This window comes from Rhinoraja longicauda, chromosome 6 (genome assembly GCF_053455715.1).
Source record: "Rhinoraja longicauda isolate Sanriku21f chromosome 6, sRhiLon1.1, whole genome shotgun sequence".
Classification (NCBI taxonomy): Eukaryota; Metazoa; Chordata; class Chondrichthyes; order Rajiformes; family Arhynchobatidae; genus Rhinoraja; species Rhinoraja longicauda.
Window position 1 is genome coordinate 43,147,177 of NC_135958.1, and position 16,961 is coordinate 43,164,137.

Below are 16,961 nucleotides of genomic sequence, written 5' to 3' on the forward strand. Positions count from 1 at the left end.
GGGGTCTAATGAGATGGAGGAACTGAGGGAAATCCAGGTTAGTCGGGAAGTGGTGTTAGGTAAATTAAATGGATTAAAGGCAGATAAATCCCCAGGGCCAGATAGGCTGCATCCCAGAGTGCTTAAGGAAGTAGCCCCAGAAATAGTGGATGCATTAGTGATAATTTTTCAAAACTCTTTAGATTCTGGAGTAGTTCCTGAGGATTGGAGGGTAGCTAATGTAACCCCACTTTTAAAAAAGGGAGGGAGAGAGAAAATGGGGAATTATAGACCAGTTAGCCTAACATCGGTAGTGGGGAAAATGCTAGAGTCAGTTATTAAAGATGTGATAGCATCACATTTGGAAACTGGTGAAATCATTGGACAAAGTCAGCATGGATTTATGAAAGGCAAATCATGTCTGACGAATCTTATAGAATTTTTCGAGGATGTAACTAGGAGAGTGGATAAGGGAGAACCAGTCGATGTGTTATATCTGGACTTTCAGAAGGCCTTCGACAAGGTCCCGCATAGGAGATTGGTGTGCAAACTTAAAGCACACGGTATTGAGGGTTCAGTGTTGAGGTGGATAGAGAATTGGTTGGCGGACAGGAAGCAAAGAGTAGGAATAAACGGGTTCTTTTCGGAATGGCAGGCAGTGACTGTTGGGGTACCGCAAGGCTCAGTGCTGGGACCCCAGTTATTTACAATATATATTAATGATTTAGACGAGGGAATTGAATGCAACATCTCTAAGTTTGCGGATGACACGAAGCTGGGTGGCAGTGTTAGCTGCGAGGAGGATGCTAGGAGGCTGCAGAGTGACTTGGATAGATTAGGCGAGTGGGCAAATGCATGGCAGATGCATTATAATGTGGATAAATGTGAGGTTATCCACTTTGGCGGCAAGAACAGGAAAGCAGAGTATTACCTGAATGGTGGCCAATTAGGAAAAGGGGAGATGCAACGTGACCTGGGTGTCATGGTGCACCAGTCATTGAAAGCAAGCGTGCAGGTGCAGCAGGCAGTGAAGAAAGCGAATGGTATGTTAGCATTCATAGCAAGAGGATTTGAGTATAGCAGCAGGGAGGTTCTGCTGCAGTTGTACAGGGCCTTGGTGAGACCGCACCTGGAGTATTGTGTACAGTTTTGGTCTCCTAATCTGAGGAAAGACATTCTAGCCTTAGAGGGAGTACAGAGAAGGTTCACCTGATTGATCCCTGGGATGGCAGGACTTTCATATGAAGAATGACTGGATAGACTATGCTTATACTCGCTGGAATTTAGAAGACTGAGGGGGGGATCTTATAGAAACATATAAAATTCTTAAGGGGTTGGAGAGGCTAGATGCGGGAAGATTGTTCCCGATGTTGGGGAAGTCCAGAACCAGGGGTCACAGCTTAAGGATAAGGGGGAAGTCTTTTAGGACCGAGATGAGAAAACATTTCTTCACACAGAGAGTGGTGAGTCTTTGGAATTCTCTGCCACAGAAGGTAGTTGAGGCCAGTTCATTGGCTATATTTAAGAGGGAGTTAGATGTGGCCCTTGTGGCTAAAGGGATCAGGGGGTATGGAGAGAAGGCAGGTACAGGTTACTGAGCTGGATGATCAGCCATGATCATATTGAATGGCTCAAAGGGCCGAATGGCCTACTCCTGCACCTATTTTCTATGTTTCTATGAATGCGAGTAGATTTTATAATGAACTGCCATAGTTAAAGCTAATGATAAAAGATTTTTTCTAACAGCTAAAACTCCATTAGTAAAAAATAGATTACTGCCGTTTGCTTGGAATAATCAAATATTACAAGTCTGGGAACAGAAGGGTATTAAACATATGGGAGATTGCTACGAAGGAAATAATTTTTTGACATTTTCTCAATTGAGAAACAAATATCAAATTCCAGGGAATAGTATTTTTTTCTATTATCAATTACAATCTTTTTTAAGGGAAAAGTTAGGTAATTCAATGTTTTTATTTCAAATTAAAGGAATTGAATCCCTGATTCAGGTCAAGGGAACTAAAACATTTATATCTTCAATGTATAAATTGTTACAAAAATCTAGTCCAAAGACAGGAATTCAAAAATCAAGACAAAGATGGGAAACAGATCTGAATATTAGCATTGATGAACCAAGTTGGGAAAGATTGTGTTTAGAAAGTATGAAAAATACTATTAATGTGAGATATAGTTTAGTACAATACAATTTTTTACATCAACTATATTTAACTCTGAAAAGATTAAACAATTTAAATCCAAATTTACCTGAAATTTGTTTTAGATGCAACCAGGATGTGGGTACTTTTTTACACTCCACATGGGCATGTCCTGAGGTAACTCCTTTTTGGAAAGACCTAAAAAACTTTTTGGAACAATTGATGAATAAGACCATACCATTGGATTCAAGGTTGTTTTTATTGGGAGATACTAAAGGAATATTACCAAGATTAATTTTAGATAAATATCAGGAAAGATTTCTCAAAATAGCAATAGCAAAAAAATGTGTGGCGGTCACTTGGAAAGATCACAATGAAATAAGAATTGCAAGATGGTATGCAGAAATGCGTAGTTGTATCCCATTAGAAAAAGCTACTTATAATCTGAGAAATAAATATGATTTCTTTTTGAAACTTTGGAACCCATTCACTTTAAAACCAGGATTAAGAATTGGAAATATTTAATTTTAGGATTGTTTTGATACCCCTAAAAAGAATTTAAAAGAAATTAGCCGGAAGTGTTTCCTTCTTGTCTCCAGGTTTCCTTCTTTCTTCTTTCTTTCTTTCTTTCCTTTTTTAAATTTTTATTTCTTTATCTTTCTTCTTCTCCTTTTTCCTCTTTTTTCTAACTGGGGGGTGGGGGGAGGGGGGTTGTGGGTGGGGAGATAATACAGAACAATACAGGTATAATGGAATTTAAAATGTATAATCGAATTTATAATGTAGGTACCATCGCGTACTATGAGTTCATACATGTATTTGTTTTGTTAAAATTTAAATTAAAAAAATTAAAAAATTAAAAAATGAACTGCCACACTCTGCAGTACCATGTAGCAGAGAGCCCAAAGTTTCATGTTTGAGTGCAAGTTTCCCCTTTAAGTTGTAGGAGCTGCAATTTCTGAGAAGCGGATGAATGTGATATAGATCAATATATCTAAATAATGCTAATTTAAATAATGCTATTGAATTTCACGTTGGAACTCTAGAAACTGGGATTGCATGGTTAATAACATAATTGGCTTTCCAAGGTAAGTACAAAGGCATTGCATAAGTGTAATCAAGGCAAAAGAATAAAAAGGGGAAAATAACGACGGCCATTAGGGGCCACAGGGCAATCTGTGCTTGGAGTCAGAAGATATAGGTGGCATCTTAAATGTATACTTTTCATCGGTATTCATAAAGAAAATGGACTTTGTATTTCTAGAATGCAATGAAGGGATAGTCTCCATAAAGGAAGAGATATCTGATGTCTTGGCAAACATAAAGGTGCACACATTGCCATGACTGGCTTTGTTGTATCTTGTGTTGTGGTGGGAGACAAGGGGACAGCTGCTGGTGCTATGGCTGAGATCTTTAAATCTTTGCTGGACCCACTTGAGGAACCAGATAACTGGAGGACAATAAATTTAGCCCTATTTTCCAAAAAGGCAGCAAATAATAATCTAGTAATAATGACCTGTGAGCCAAACATTAATGGTAAGGAAGATCCAGGAAAACATTCTGATGGAAGTAGTTAATGATTATTTGGAAATGCAGGGACTAATCAGAGACTGCCAATGGTTTATCGAAGACAAATTCTATCTAATTTGGTTGAATTCTTTGAAGTAACAAAGTATATCGATTGAGGGCAGAGCAGTAGATATAATTTACATAATTTAGTAAAATGTTTGATAAACTTTCACTTTGTTAAGGTCCCACAACTAGTTCAAAAGGTTAAGGCATGTGGGATTCAGAGAGGTCATCTAGGTTCAGCAGTAGGAAATGGTGATGATAGAAGGCTGCTTTCACAATTGGATGCCGATGACTAGCGGTATCCCACATGTTCAGTGCTGGGAAGCTAGACGAGACGAGGAGCAGGATAAAGCGTGATAGGTGAACACAGACAGATGGTAGGACAAAGGCCAGAGATGAAAATAAAAGTGAGAATATGAGGGGAGTAGATAGGCTAAACTGCAGGATGCACTGCTCCTTATCAGAGGTGGGAAAAAGTAGGGGAGGTAGGTTTAGCATAAGGGGGAAGATATGTTTAACGGGATATGAGAGGGAGCATCTTCATTAGGGGAGTGGTAGGAATGCATTACCTGAAAGTGGTTAAAGTTGTGTTAATGAAAACATTTAAAAGTGTTTTTGACAAGCACTCCAATTGCTTATGCATACAAGGCATACTCAAGTGCAATGTTGGCATTAGTATGGGAGTGGGGTTCCCACTGGTCAGTTTAGTTTAGTTGAGTTTAGAGACACAGCATAGAAACACAACCCTTCGGCCCACCAGATCCACCATCATCACCCTTTCACACTAGTTCTATGTTATCCCACTTTCATATCCATTCCCTACACATTAGAGACGGTTTACAGAGGCCGATTAGCGTACAACGTGTACGCTTTTGGGATTTATTAGGAAACCCGAGTACCTGAATTAATCCCACATGGTCACAGGAAGAACGGGCAAACTCCACACGGACAGCAGCACCACTGTGCCATCAGTGTGAAGGAGCTGGGCCGAGATGTTCCAGGTTCCATGAAAATCAGTGCTATGCAGTCTGATTTTAGAAATATATATTTATTGAAGGTAATTCAACAGGATCTCTTTTTAGATTTAATTGTGATTAGTTGTAGAAATATTTTGTTTTACAAAAGCAAAATACTGTAAATGCTGCAAATCTGAAATACAGCTAAAAAATACTGGAAGTAATCAGGCTGGGACATCATGTGTGTGCGTGCTGACATGCTCGCAAGTCACTATTGCACCAAAAATATTTAATTTGTTTTCATTCGTGTATGTGTGCGCATAAGTGCAGCTTTCAGGTCCATTTTAAATGCAGAGCTCAAGGCAAATGTCACCATACTTTAAGGTCACACTTAGTCATAGAGTGATACAGTGTGGAAACAGGCCCTTCAGTCCAACTTGCCCACACTGGCTAACGTGTCCCAGCTACACTAGTCCCAACTGCCCATGTTTGGTCCATATCCCTCCAAACCTGTTCTATCCATGTACCATTAGAACATAGAAGATAAAACAATGCAACACAGAAATAGGCCCTGAAGCCTATAATGTCCTTGCTGAATATGATGCCAAATTATTCTTATCTCCCCTGCCTGCAAGTGATCCACATCCTTGTATTGCCGGCTTATCTAGGTGCCTATCCAAAAGCCTCTTAAATACCACTATCATATCTGCCTCCGCTATCACCACATTCCAGACATTTAGGTGTGAAAAAACCTGCCCTGCACGTTTCCTTTAAACTTTGCCCTGTCACATCAGAGCGATGCCATCTAGACTTTCACGTTTCTTCTGCAGGAAAAGGTTCTGACAGGCCATCCTATCTATGCCTCTCATAATTTAATACGCTTCCATCAGGGCCCCCCTCAGCCACTGATGCACCAGAGAAACCAATCCACGTTAGTCCAACCTCTTACAGCTAATACCTTCAAATCCAGTCAGCATTCTGATAAACCTCTTCTGCACTCTGTGCAAAGCCTCTACATCCTTCCTGTAATAGAGGCGACTAGACTACATACAATACTCCAAATGTAAGTTGTAAGAAACTAAGTTCTTTAACTGCCGCTTACAAAGACATGCCTGTCCTCCCTAAATCATCCATTTTCTTCCAGATGGGAGAAAATCCTATCCCAAAGAATCCTCTCTTATAGCTTCTCTACACTGACATGGGGCTCACTGGTCTATAATTCCGTGGATTCTCTACACTTCCCTTCTTAAAGAAAGTATCAACATTAGCTACTCCAAAGTCCTCTGGAACCTCACGTGGCAGAGATCTTTGTCAAGGCTCCTGCAATCTCGGTATTTTGGGATAGGTCCCATGAGTGGGACCCGGTGTGGGACAAATAAAGGAATATATTTATTTATTTATGAGGCCCTGGGGATTTATGCATCATAGTGCTCTTCACCAGCCCCCAAAACCAGCTTCTTCTTGATCTCAAACTGCCCTTGCACATTAGTATTCTCCACACTGATCTAACTGTTCTCCATGTTGTCCTCCTTGTGGAAAACACATGCAAAGTACTTATTCATTACCTTGTTTACATCCTCCAAGCACAAATTCCCTCCTTTATACTTTATACTTCATACTTTCTGGTTACTCTCTTGCTTCTAATGTAGTTATAAAATAACATGGGATTTTTTTAAATCCGACTCACCAAAGCCATTTTGTGGCTCCTTTAGGCTCTTCTAATAGCCTGTGTATATTATTTTCTCCTGTCCTTATATTCCTGAAAGGGTCCATCTCATTGTATCCTAAAACCTCGCAGGTTCTTCAAATTTATAACCTCTTTGATCATTCAAGATTCACTTACTTTGCCATCCTTATCCTTTGTCCTTACTGGAACATGCTGGTCCTAAACTTTGATCAACTGGCCTTTAAATGACACCTACATGTCAGATGTGGACTTGCCCAATAACAACTGCTCCCAATGTACCCTCCTGAACTCTTGCCTAATAAATTTGTAATTTGCCTTACTCCAATTTTGTACCTTCCTGCACTGTCCTCCAGCCTTCTCCCTATTCAAAACAATCTTAAAACTTATGGAGTTGTGATTTCTATCCCCAAAATGCTCTCGCACTGCAGCTGTCTAATGGCAAGACTCAATTCCCAATACAAGATCCAGTATGGGTGCAGAAGGGTCCCAGCCCGAAACATCACCTATCCATGTACTCCAGCGATGCTGCCTGACTCACAAGTTTCACCCAATCTCAAGCCTTTGGCATTGTGCAAGTCCCAGTTAATATTGGGGAAGTTAAAGTCACCGACTAAGATACTGTCTCCAACTACATTCTATCTCTGTCCCGCCCACTCCCCTGACCTCAGTCTGAAGAAGGGTCTCGACCTGAAATGTCTCCCATTCCTTATCTCTAGAGATGCTGCCTGTCCCGCTGAGTTACTCCAGCATTTTGTGTCTACCTTCGACTAAGATAACTCTGTTGGTTTGGCATCTCTTGATCATCAGTCTACATTCCTGTTCTGTTGTAGCAGTAGGAATAGGCCATTTGGACCTTTACATTGATAATTTTTCACAAGATCAGTCAATCTAATTGTAAACTTAACTCCACATTCTTGTCTGTCCTTGTAATGCTTCCCATGTAGATGTCAAGCAGAGAGATTGGGTGATTGCCAGCATCTTTGATGAATACTTAGAATAGTTGCTCTTTCGATCCTACTCAAGGGCCTTCCCTCAATTTTTGTTTTACCATTAGTGATGACTTTTGTTGTTGCTGCTTCCTGCATTTGTATAAAATTGAAAAATGGAATTCCTTTTTCAGTTAGATTTGCATTCTGTTCTGGTCCATTTCTGACGCTATTTTGATGTCTGTATCTTCATCACCAGCGCCAGGTTTGCTGCCAATATCTACGTCCAAAATCTTCCACAGCTATCACAATGGTCCTATCCTGTTTTCTGTAGGAATTCCATCTGATTCTCCCAGTTCCTCTATCCCAGTCGAATCTGCTCTGATGATGAGATTTTCCACACCAGTTAAGATGTCTTTTTCCCTAAACCATTGCTTTCCCTTGGCCTTACTGGACAGGGGTCTTAGCTGTATATTTTATTTTCTGCATTTCTGCTCTCACTCCCTTCTTGTGTTCCCTTTGTCTTTATCTTCTACTTCACTAGCCTTGCCTTCAACGGATCCTTATTCCATTTCTGCCACTTCTAATGGGATTCCACCAGACATCTTCCCTACCCCTTTAAGGATTCAGAGTCAAATACTAAAGGGAGGATATGCTAAAACTCATCGAGGGAGTCGCAGCATGAGCGGATGTCGTGAATGTCCCATATTTTTGGAAAGAATATCCCTTTTTTTAATTTTAGTGGCCGTTGAGAACAAAATTAGCAACAGTTCCCAGTCATTGTCAATATCCAGTAACACAGCATTTCTTAATTAGCAATTAGAGAACCCAAGGAAGAATGTTCAATCGAGACAACACATTATATGATTAAAGGTTTAATTGTTTGGAACTTCCCTATTGGATAAACATTAGTTTTGGCAAACCCCTGTGATTTTATGAGGTATTAAGCTATATATAATCTTAAACGTTTGTTTAGGCTGGAGAGTTTAAAGCAAACCTGTAAATTGTATATTTATGATGGTAATAATTTACATAATCAGGAGCAGTATTTACAGTACCATGCAGATTTAGTCTTTAGATTTTAGAGATATAGCATGGAAATAAGCCTTTCGGCCCACCGAGTCCATGTCTACCAGCGATCACCCCGTACACTAGCACTATCCTACACACTAGGGACAATTTACAATGTACAGAAGAATGTTGGAGGATACCGGAGCACCTGGAGAAAACCCATGCGGTCACGGGGAGAATGTACAAACTTTGTGCAGTCAGCACCTGTACTCAAAATTGAATTCAGGTCTCTGACACTGTACGGCCACAATCTACGATGCACTACTGTGCGGCCTGATGTTATGCATTCAAACATGTTCTTTGATTTTTATGACTGTGTGGAACCTTATCAAATTTTTTAACATGTATTTTTAAAGCAGGTAGCACATCATTAAGCTATTTCTTTTCAAATGGAATTGAGTAATGTTTCCAATAACTTGGAAATTAATGTGGTCAGATGCCCAATGCATTAACAGCATATATTATCCGCTCTAATTAGATGCAAAATTACATGTATATTGCCTGCACAATGATTGAGATAAGATATGTTAGACCATGAATACCAAACACAGATATCAAACATGGTGTAGAGGTATCAAATGAACCAATATTCCGGAAGGTTAGATCAAATGGGATCCAACGTGAAGTAGCTGACTGGATAGAAAATTGGCTTGATGAAAGCAAGGAGAGGGTGATAATGGAAGGTTGTTTTTCAGACTGGAGGCCTGTGACAAGTGTTGTGCCTCAGGGTTCAGTGCTGGGCCCATTGCTGGCTGTCACCTCGATCAATGATTTGGATGAGAATGTACAAGGCATGATTAACAATTTGTAGATAACACTGAACTGGGAGGTATTGCAGATAGCGAAGATGGTTGTCACAAATTGCAGCAGGATCTTGATAGGTTGGGCAGGTGGGCTGAGAAATGGAGTTTAATACAGTGAAGTGTGAGATATTGCATTTTAGGAAGTCAAATCAGGGCAGGACCTGCACAATGAAGTGGCATCACAGGTCGATAAGGTGGTCAAAATGTATATCGGCACATAAGCCTTCATCAGTCAGAGTTTTGAGTTTAGAAGTTGGAAGGTCATGTTATAGTTGTATAAGATATTGGGAAGGTCACATTTTGAGTTTTGGTCACCATTATAAGAAAGATCTTGTTGGAAAGGGTGCAGACAAGATTTACCAGGATGTTCCCAGGACCCGAGGGCCAGAACTATAGGGAGAGGTTGAGCGGGCTAGGACTTTATTCCTTGGAGTGCAGGAGGTTGAGGGGTTTTCTTATAGAGTAAGAAAATAACTGCAGATGCTGGTACAAATCGAAGGTATTTATTCACAAAATGCTGGAGTAACTCAGCAGGTCAGGCAGCATCTCAGGAGAGAAGGAATGGGTGACGTTTCGGGTCGAGACCCTTCTTCAGACTGATGTCAGGGGGGTGGGACAAAGGAAGGATATAGGTGGAGACAGGAAGATAGAGGGAGAACTGGAGAGGGGGAGGGGAAGAGAGGGACAGAGGAACTATCTAAAGTTGGAGAAGTCAATGTTCATACCGCTGGGCTGCAAGCTGCCCAAGCGAAATATAAGGTGCTGTTCCTCCAATTTCCGGTGGGCCTCACTATGGCACTGGAGGTCAGACTGGGAGTGGGAGGGGGAGTTGAAGTGCTCAGCCACAGGGAGATCAGGTTGGTTAAGGCGGACTGAGCGAAGGTGTTGAGCGAAACGATCGCCGAGCCTGCGTTTGGTTTCACCGATGTAAAGAAGTTGACATCTAGAGCAGCGGATGCAATAGATGAGGTTGGAGGAGGTGCAGGTGAACCTCTGTCTCACCTGGAAAGACTGTTTGGGTCCTTGGATGGAGTTGAGGGGGGAGATAAAGGGACAGGTGTTGCATCTCCTGCAGTTGCAGGGGAAAGTGCCCGGGGATGGTGTGGTTTGGGTAAGTATGGGAGGAAGGTCTGGCGCGGGCACGCAGGGATGGGCGCCAGTCCTCCCGCTGGTCCTCCGAGGGGGGGAGGCTATTTATTAAAGATTATAAGGTAAATTGTTTTTAAAAAGTAACAAAAGTGGGTTTATTCACACCACAGGGGAATGGTAAGTAGGGTGAGCCTAAAATTGTGGCGCTATCGTGTACCGTTTTGTGTAGAGGGCATGGTACACACATAAACACAAACAAACCAAGAGTTTTAGTAGTATACTAGACCAAGTTGGGCCCGTTCCTCGTAGGGTTTCCATTGTGACCTGGGGAAATCGCGTTTTTTCTTTAAAATAAATTGTCTCTTAACAAAAATAAAATGAATGTCAATGGGGGGAGAGGGGTTGGGGGGGTTGGAGAAGGGAGGGGTGGGTGAGGCGGGGGAATGGGGTGGGGGAGGGGAAAGGGGAGAGGGAGCCACTGACACCGTCCTGCCAGCGGCCATCTTCTTTCTCCTTCACTGTGGTGCCGTGCTCCTCCAGGGGAGGGGGAGCGCAATTAAAGGGTCGCATTGTGACATTACACGTTGAGGACGATTCCTCTTATGGTTTCCATTGTGACCTGGGAAAATCACGTTTTTTCTTTAAAATAAATTACTTTTTAAAAACAAATAAAATTAATCTCAATGAAATAGAGACCCTATGTACAATAAAAAGGCCAATCCATCCCCTCCCTCCCTCCCCCACTCACAAACTCCACCCCCCTCAGCCACTCCATCAATGAAAATCATTTCTCTTTAAAATCTTGTTTTCTTTTCTGCATTGGTCTAGTACCCTCTCGCACTGCATCCCCCCTCAACCGCCCTCCTCCCCAAAAACTTTCCCTCTTCCCCCCCATTCAATCCCCCCATCTCCACTCTTGGGGGATCTCTGGCGGCGGTGCGGCCTTTCCTGCCCGTTGTGTCGTGGAACATGGAAGTATTACTGTGCAGGCGTGGCTGACGTCCACAGCAGGTGGAAAAGGAATTTATTAAAGTAAAAAATGTGAATAACTCAAAACATAACAATTTGAACGTTAAAGATTTATTTTATTAACTTGTCAGTTTCTGTTTTGCTTGCTTCCTCGAGATATAGATGGGGTAAACGTAGGCAGGTGGGACTAAGATCATGTTTGTCTGAGTGGGCAAGTTGGACCGAAGGGCCTGTTTCCAAAATGTATGACTATGACCAAAAACATAGCAGCGCACAGCCACATACGTAGAGCCACATGACTAGTAACCTGCCTCTGACTTGCCATCGAGAAGACACAATTCAGGAATCTGCTGGCATCATCACCCCTTTTATGGTGCATCTGCAGATTACCCTAGAAATTTGACATTCAGCATGCAGCCTGCTGCAATGGCATCATTCATTCCTGCCACCACTAGCACGTTGTGATTAAAATATTATACCATCTATAAAATATACTGTAGTTACTCGGCAAGCTTGTGATTTGCGCAAAAAAGAAGTAACATTTGAACCTCAGTACCTGCATTTCCAAATCACAATATCACTTTTTTCATTGGGTCTGAATCCTAGAAGCTGTTACCCAAGAATGCTGTGGAAATACATTCAATACTGTGACTCAATACAGTGAAGGCAGTTAGGTAAAGGCCTAAGAACGTTGGCTTTTCCAGGTGCAATGCTTTCAAAAGAAAAAGGAATTGAAGCCAGAAATCATTGTTTTAAAATGAATCGGGGATTCGTTATAATTGGCCCAAGTTAAATAAAAGTTAAGCAGAGACTTGAAATCTGGCACAGGAACTCTGTTTTACTAAATTACTGTGTTCATTTTAAACATTGTCAAAGTAGATTAGTACTGCATCATTAATTTTAAACTGAGACTTTGTTTAATTGATTTAAGTGATTTTGTTTTTGCGTTTTACTGCATTGAAGTGTCAACCTAGTTTTTGAATGCATGAAATCATGACTCGCCAATTCACTATAATAGTTTCCATGTGTAAAGGTAGAATATTATTAATCTGGGTCAAAACTGATGCTGATAGTTAATTTGAGACTTCCATGACTGTCAGGTTTTTAGTGAATGTAATGACCATGTTGCAATTCATAAAGTATTTGGATTCTGATTTCTTTAACGAAAGCTAACAAACTAATCTTGGAATATGTCTATGAAATCCATGCGCCGTTAAGGATTTTGAGTTATCTGTTTTATCGGTCTGCTGGTAATGTGCTGCATGTTCAATACATTTGTTCACTATAATTCTGAGAGGTATTTGGACTCTTTTTATTTCCTGTATCTCTTAAGGAAAGCCAAGTAGCATAGAGCAACTGGATCAAATCCTTCTATCCGGTGTGTTCAGTGTTCGAAAAGGAAAAACTAATTTGCACAAGTGGTCAGAACGCCAAGTTATTCTTTGTGGTACCTGTCTAATCGTGTCTTCAGTAAAGGATTGCCAGATGGGAAAAATGCATGTACTTCCTCTCACTGGAGGCAAGGTAAGAAATCATGTCTTACCGTCCCCTATTCTGAAGCAGCTGCCATTCTAAAGTCTGTACATCTGAAGGCTGGTTTAGTCTACCACGTTGTTAACAAATAAGTATAGTACTAATGGCACATGAGAAATGACGCGATTGATTATTATGTGTGGTATTACAGCAGAAATGGTGTTTACATGGTTAATAACTGCAGGGTATGCATGTGAGAGAGATTTAAGGTTCAAGGTCTTTTTATCAACATTCAAGGTCTTTTATTGTCACGTGTACCAATTAAGTTACAGTGATATTCGAATACCATACAGCCATACTAAAAAAAAAGCAACAAGACACACAACTACATAAAAGTTAACATAAACATCCACCACAGCGGATTCCCCACATTCCTCACTGTGATGGAATGCAATAAAGTCCAATCTTCTTATTCTCCCGCGTCGGGGCGATCGAACCTCCTGCAGCTTGGAGCTCCCAAAGTCGGTCTCTAACTAGAGACCGCGAGTTCCATGATGTTAAAGTCTGCAAGCTCCCGTGGTTGGAGCTCCGAGGTCGATCCCTGGCAAAGGGGTCGCAAACTCCACGATGGTAAGTCCTGCAGGCTCCTGCGGTTGGACCTCCCAAAGACGGTCTCCAGCAAAGGCCACCAACTCTACAGTGCGGACGGAGAAACGATATGGGAACAAATCGCATCTCCGTCGAGGTAAAAGACTTTAGAGTTCACACACACACACACACACACACACACACGTTCACACACACACACACACACACACGTTCACACACACACACGCGTTCACACACACACACACACACACGTTCACACACACACGTACACACACACACACACACACACACACACACACGACTGTTGGCACCTGATTTAGCATCAGATCCTAGATTTCTGTGCAAAACAACACAAACAGACTTGATTACTTTCTCTCTCACATGCAGACACTGCATTAACAAACTATTAGAGATCAACCTTAAGCATTGTTTGCTCTAATTTGATTTGTAAGTTGCAAACTGCCACCAAATCTCCAGATATTCTAACTTCGGTGAAAGATACCCAGCAGGTTTATTTTGAACCTTGCAGAATACCTTATATATTATCAGGTTGGTCCCTACATAAGTCCACAGATTCTGTGGATCCCCCCCCATCTTAGGAGTGAAAATCATATCCTGGGATCAGATGTCCGAGCTTCAGAACTGGTACCAGTAAGGCTTGAGAGTTGCAGCGGTAGAGTTGCTGCTTTACAGCGAATGCAGCGCCGGAGACTCAGGTTCGATCCTGACTACGGGTGCTGCACTGTAAGGAGTTTGTACGTTCTCCCCGTGACCTGCGTGGGTTTTCTCCGAGATCTTCGGTTTCCTCCCACACTCCAAAGACGTACAGGTATGTAGGTTAATTGGCTGGGTAAATGTAAAAAATTGTCCCTAGTGGGTGTAGGATAGTGTTAATGTGCGGGGATCGCTGGGCGGCACGGACTTGGTGGGCCGAAAAGGCCTGTTTCCGGCTGATATGATATGATATGATATGATATGATCTTGCTTCCGGCTTTTTCCTTTTGCTGTATAATCAAATCTGACTCGTCATATTTGTGGAACACATTTGAAGAGCTTTCCACAATAATCAACATGCACCCGACATTTAGATTAAATAATGCGGCTTGAGTAAGTTATATAAGTATTATGGTCGAGGAGGTGCTGAACATCCCAAGGCATATGAATATAGATAAATTTTCTGGGCCTGATCAGAAGGACATTCAGGGGAGCTGGAGAAGAAATTGGAGGAGCCCTGGATATATATCATTAGACGCAGATGAGGTGCCAGAAGACTGGAGGGTGTACAACTAATGTTGTGCCTCTAAGAAGGGCTGCAAGGAAAAGCCTGGGAATGATAGAGCAATGAGCCTATCATCTGTGGTCGGCAAGTTTCTTGAGAGTATTCTGAGGGATAAGATATGGCCCCAGCATCAAACCCTGACACAAGTCACAGGCCTCATGTCCGAAAAGCAGCCTTCCACCATCACTCTCTTCTTCTTTCCATGAAGCCAATTTTCTAACTATTCAGTTATCTCTCCTTGAATCCCATGGGATCTAACCTTCTAGAGTAGCCTACCATGCGGAACGTTGTTAAATGCCTTACTAAAATCCACCTATACAGCGTCTACAGCTCTGCCTTCATCAACCTTTTTTGTCACGTCCTCAAAAAACTCAAATCAGATTCGTGAGACATGACCCCCCACATGCAAAACCATGTTGACTATCCCTAATCAGCCCTTGTCCATCTAAGTGCGTGTATAGCCTATCCCTACAATACTCTCCAGAGGAATAGTCCAGATGAACAAGGACTGATTAGGGGTAGTCAGCACGATTTTGTATGGGAGATTGTGTCTCACAAATACACGAATCTCACAAATGCAGTCTTTTGCCCAGAGTAGGGGCATCGGGAACTAGAGGACATAGGTTTAAACGGGCGAGGGAGGGAAAGATTTAATAGGAACCTGAGGGGTAATGTTTTTACACAAAGTGTGGTGGGTATATGGAATGAGCTGCTGGAGGAGGTAGTTGAGTCAAGTACTATCGTAAACGCGGGCAGGTAGGACTAGTGGAGATGGGGCATGTAAGTCGGCGTTGACAAGTTGGTTCGATGGAACTGTTTCCATGCTCTATGACTCAGTCTAAGACCAACTGCCCCCCCCGGAGTTCAGGGTGAAAGGAAATTGACCTTAAATGTTAACTCTGCTTCTATTTTCAAAGACACTTACCTGCCTGACATGTTAAGTATACAAAGATCTTTTTAACAGCTAAAAATCTATTTTTATTACTGCAAGCTAAAAATACTAAAGGCTGTTTGTTACATTGTTGAGAAGTTCATGTTATAGGAGCAGCAGTAGGCCATTCGGCCCATTGACTCTACCCTGCCATTCAATCATGGATGATCTATCTTTCCCTTTCAACTCCTTTATCGTGCCTTCTTTCCATAACCATTGACACCGTTCCTAATCAAGGATCTGTCAACTTTCACCTCAAAAATACCCGATGACTTGGCCTCCATGTCCATCTGCGGCAATGAATTCCACAGATTCACCGACTTTTACTCTGAGGCTATGCCCTCTGGTTCTAGACTCTCCCACTAGTGGAAACATCCTCTCCACATCCACGCTCTCCAGTCCTTTCACTATTCGGTAAATTTCAATGAGGTTCCCTCTCACCCTTCTAAACTCCAGCGAGTATGTGCCTAGTGCTGTCAAACGCTCATCATACATTAACCCAAACATCCGTGGAACTATTTTCGTAAATGTCTGGACCCTCTCCAATATCAGCACATCCTTCCTCAGATCTGGGGCCCAAAACTGCTCACAATATTCCAAATGTGGCCTGACCAGTGCCTTATAAAACCTCAGCATTACATCCCTGTTTTTATATTCTAGTCCCATCAAAATATATGCTAACTGCATTTGCCTTCCTTACTACCGATTCAACTTGCAAAATAACCTTTTGGGAATCCTGCACCAGCACCCCAAAAACCCTTTGTACCGTCAATTTCTAAATCTTCTCCCCATTTAGAAAATCATCTATGCCTTTATTCCTACTACCAAATTGCAAGAATGCACACTTTTCTATGTTGTATTCCATCTGCCACTTCTTTTCCCACTCTCCTAACCTGTCCAACTCCTTCTGCAGAGTCCTTACTTTCGCTAAACTACCTGCCCTTCCAACTAACAATCCGCAAACTTGGCCACAAAGCCTTACCTTTCCTCATCCAAATGATCGATGTACAAAGTGAAGGCAGCGGCCCCAGCACTGACCCCTGTGGAACACCACTAGTCACTGTCAGCCGACCAGAAAAAGCCCCCTTTATTGCTACTCTTTCCCTCCTGCCATCCACCCGTCAAAGGCCTTCTTAAAAACCAGGTAAACAACACCCACTGACTCTCCTGCTATTAACTTCCTCAAAGAATTTCAATAGATTCGTCAGCAAAGATCTCCCCTTCACAAAGCCATGCGCTGCTAAGTACTCGAAAACTTCATCCGTTATAATAGAAACAGAAAAAATAGGTGCAGGAGTAGGCCGTTCGGCCCTTCAAGTCAGCACCGCCATTCAATATGATCATGGCTCATCATCTAAAATCAGTACCCCGTTCATGCTTTTTCCCCATATCCCTTGATTCTTTTAGCCCTAAGAGCTAAATCTAACTCTCCCTTAAAAACATCCAGTAAATTGGCCTCCA

At 42.0% G+C, this 16,961-nt stretch overlaps 1 protein-coding gene across 1 annotated transcript in view; it reads left to right on the plus strand.

The window, feature by feature from the left end:
- Positions 1 to 16,961, plus strand: part of phlpp2 (PH domain and leucine rich repeat protein phosphatase 2) — a 148,691-nt gene that overhangs the window by 38,841 nt on the left and 92,889 nt on the right. The window contains exon 4 of the mRNA XM_078400865.1: positions 12,542 to 12,732. Coding sequence (XP_078256991.1) covers positions 12,542 to 12,732 — 191 coding nt within the window. The remainder of the gene's footprint in view (positions 1 to 12,541; positions 12,733 to 16,961) is intronic.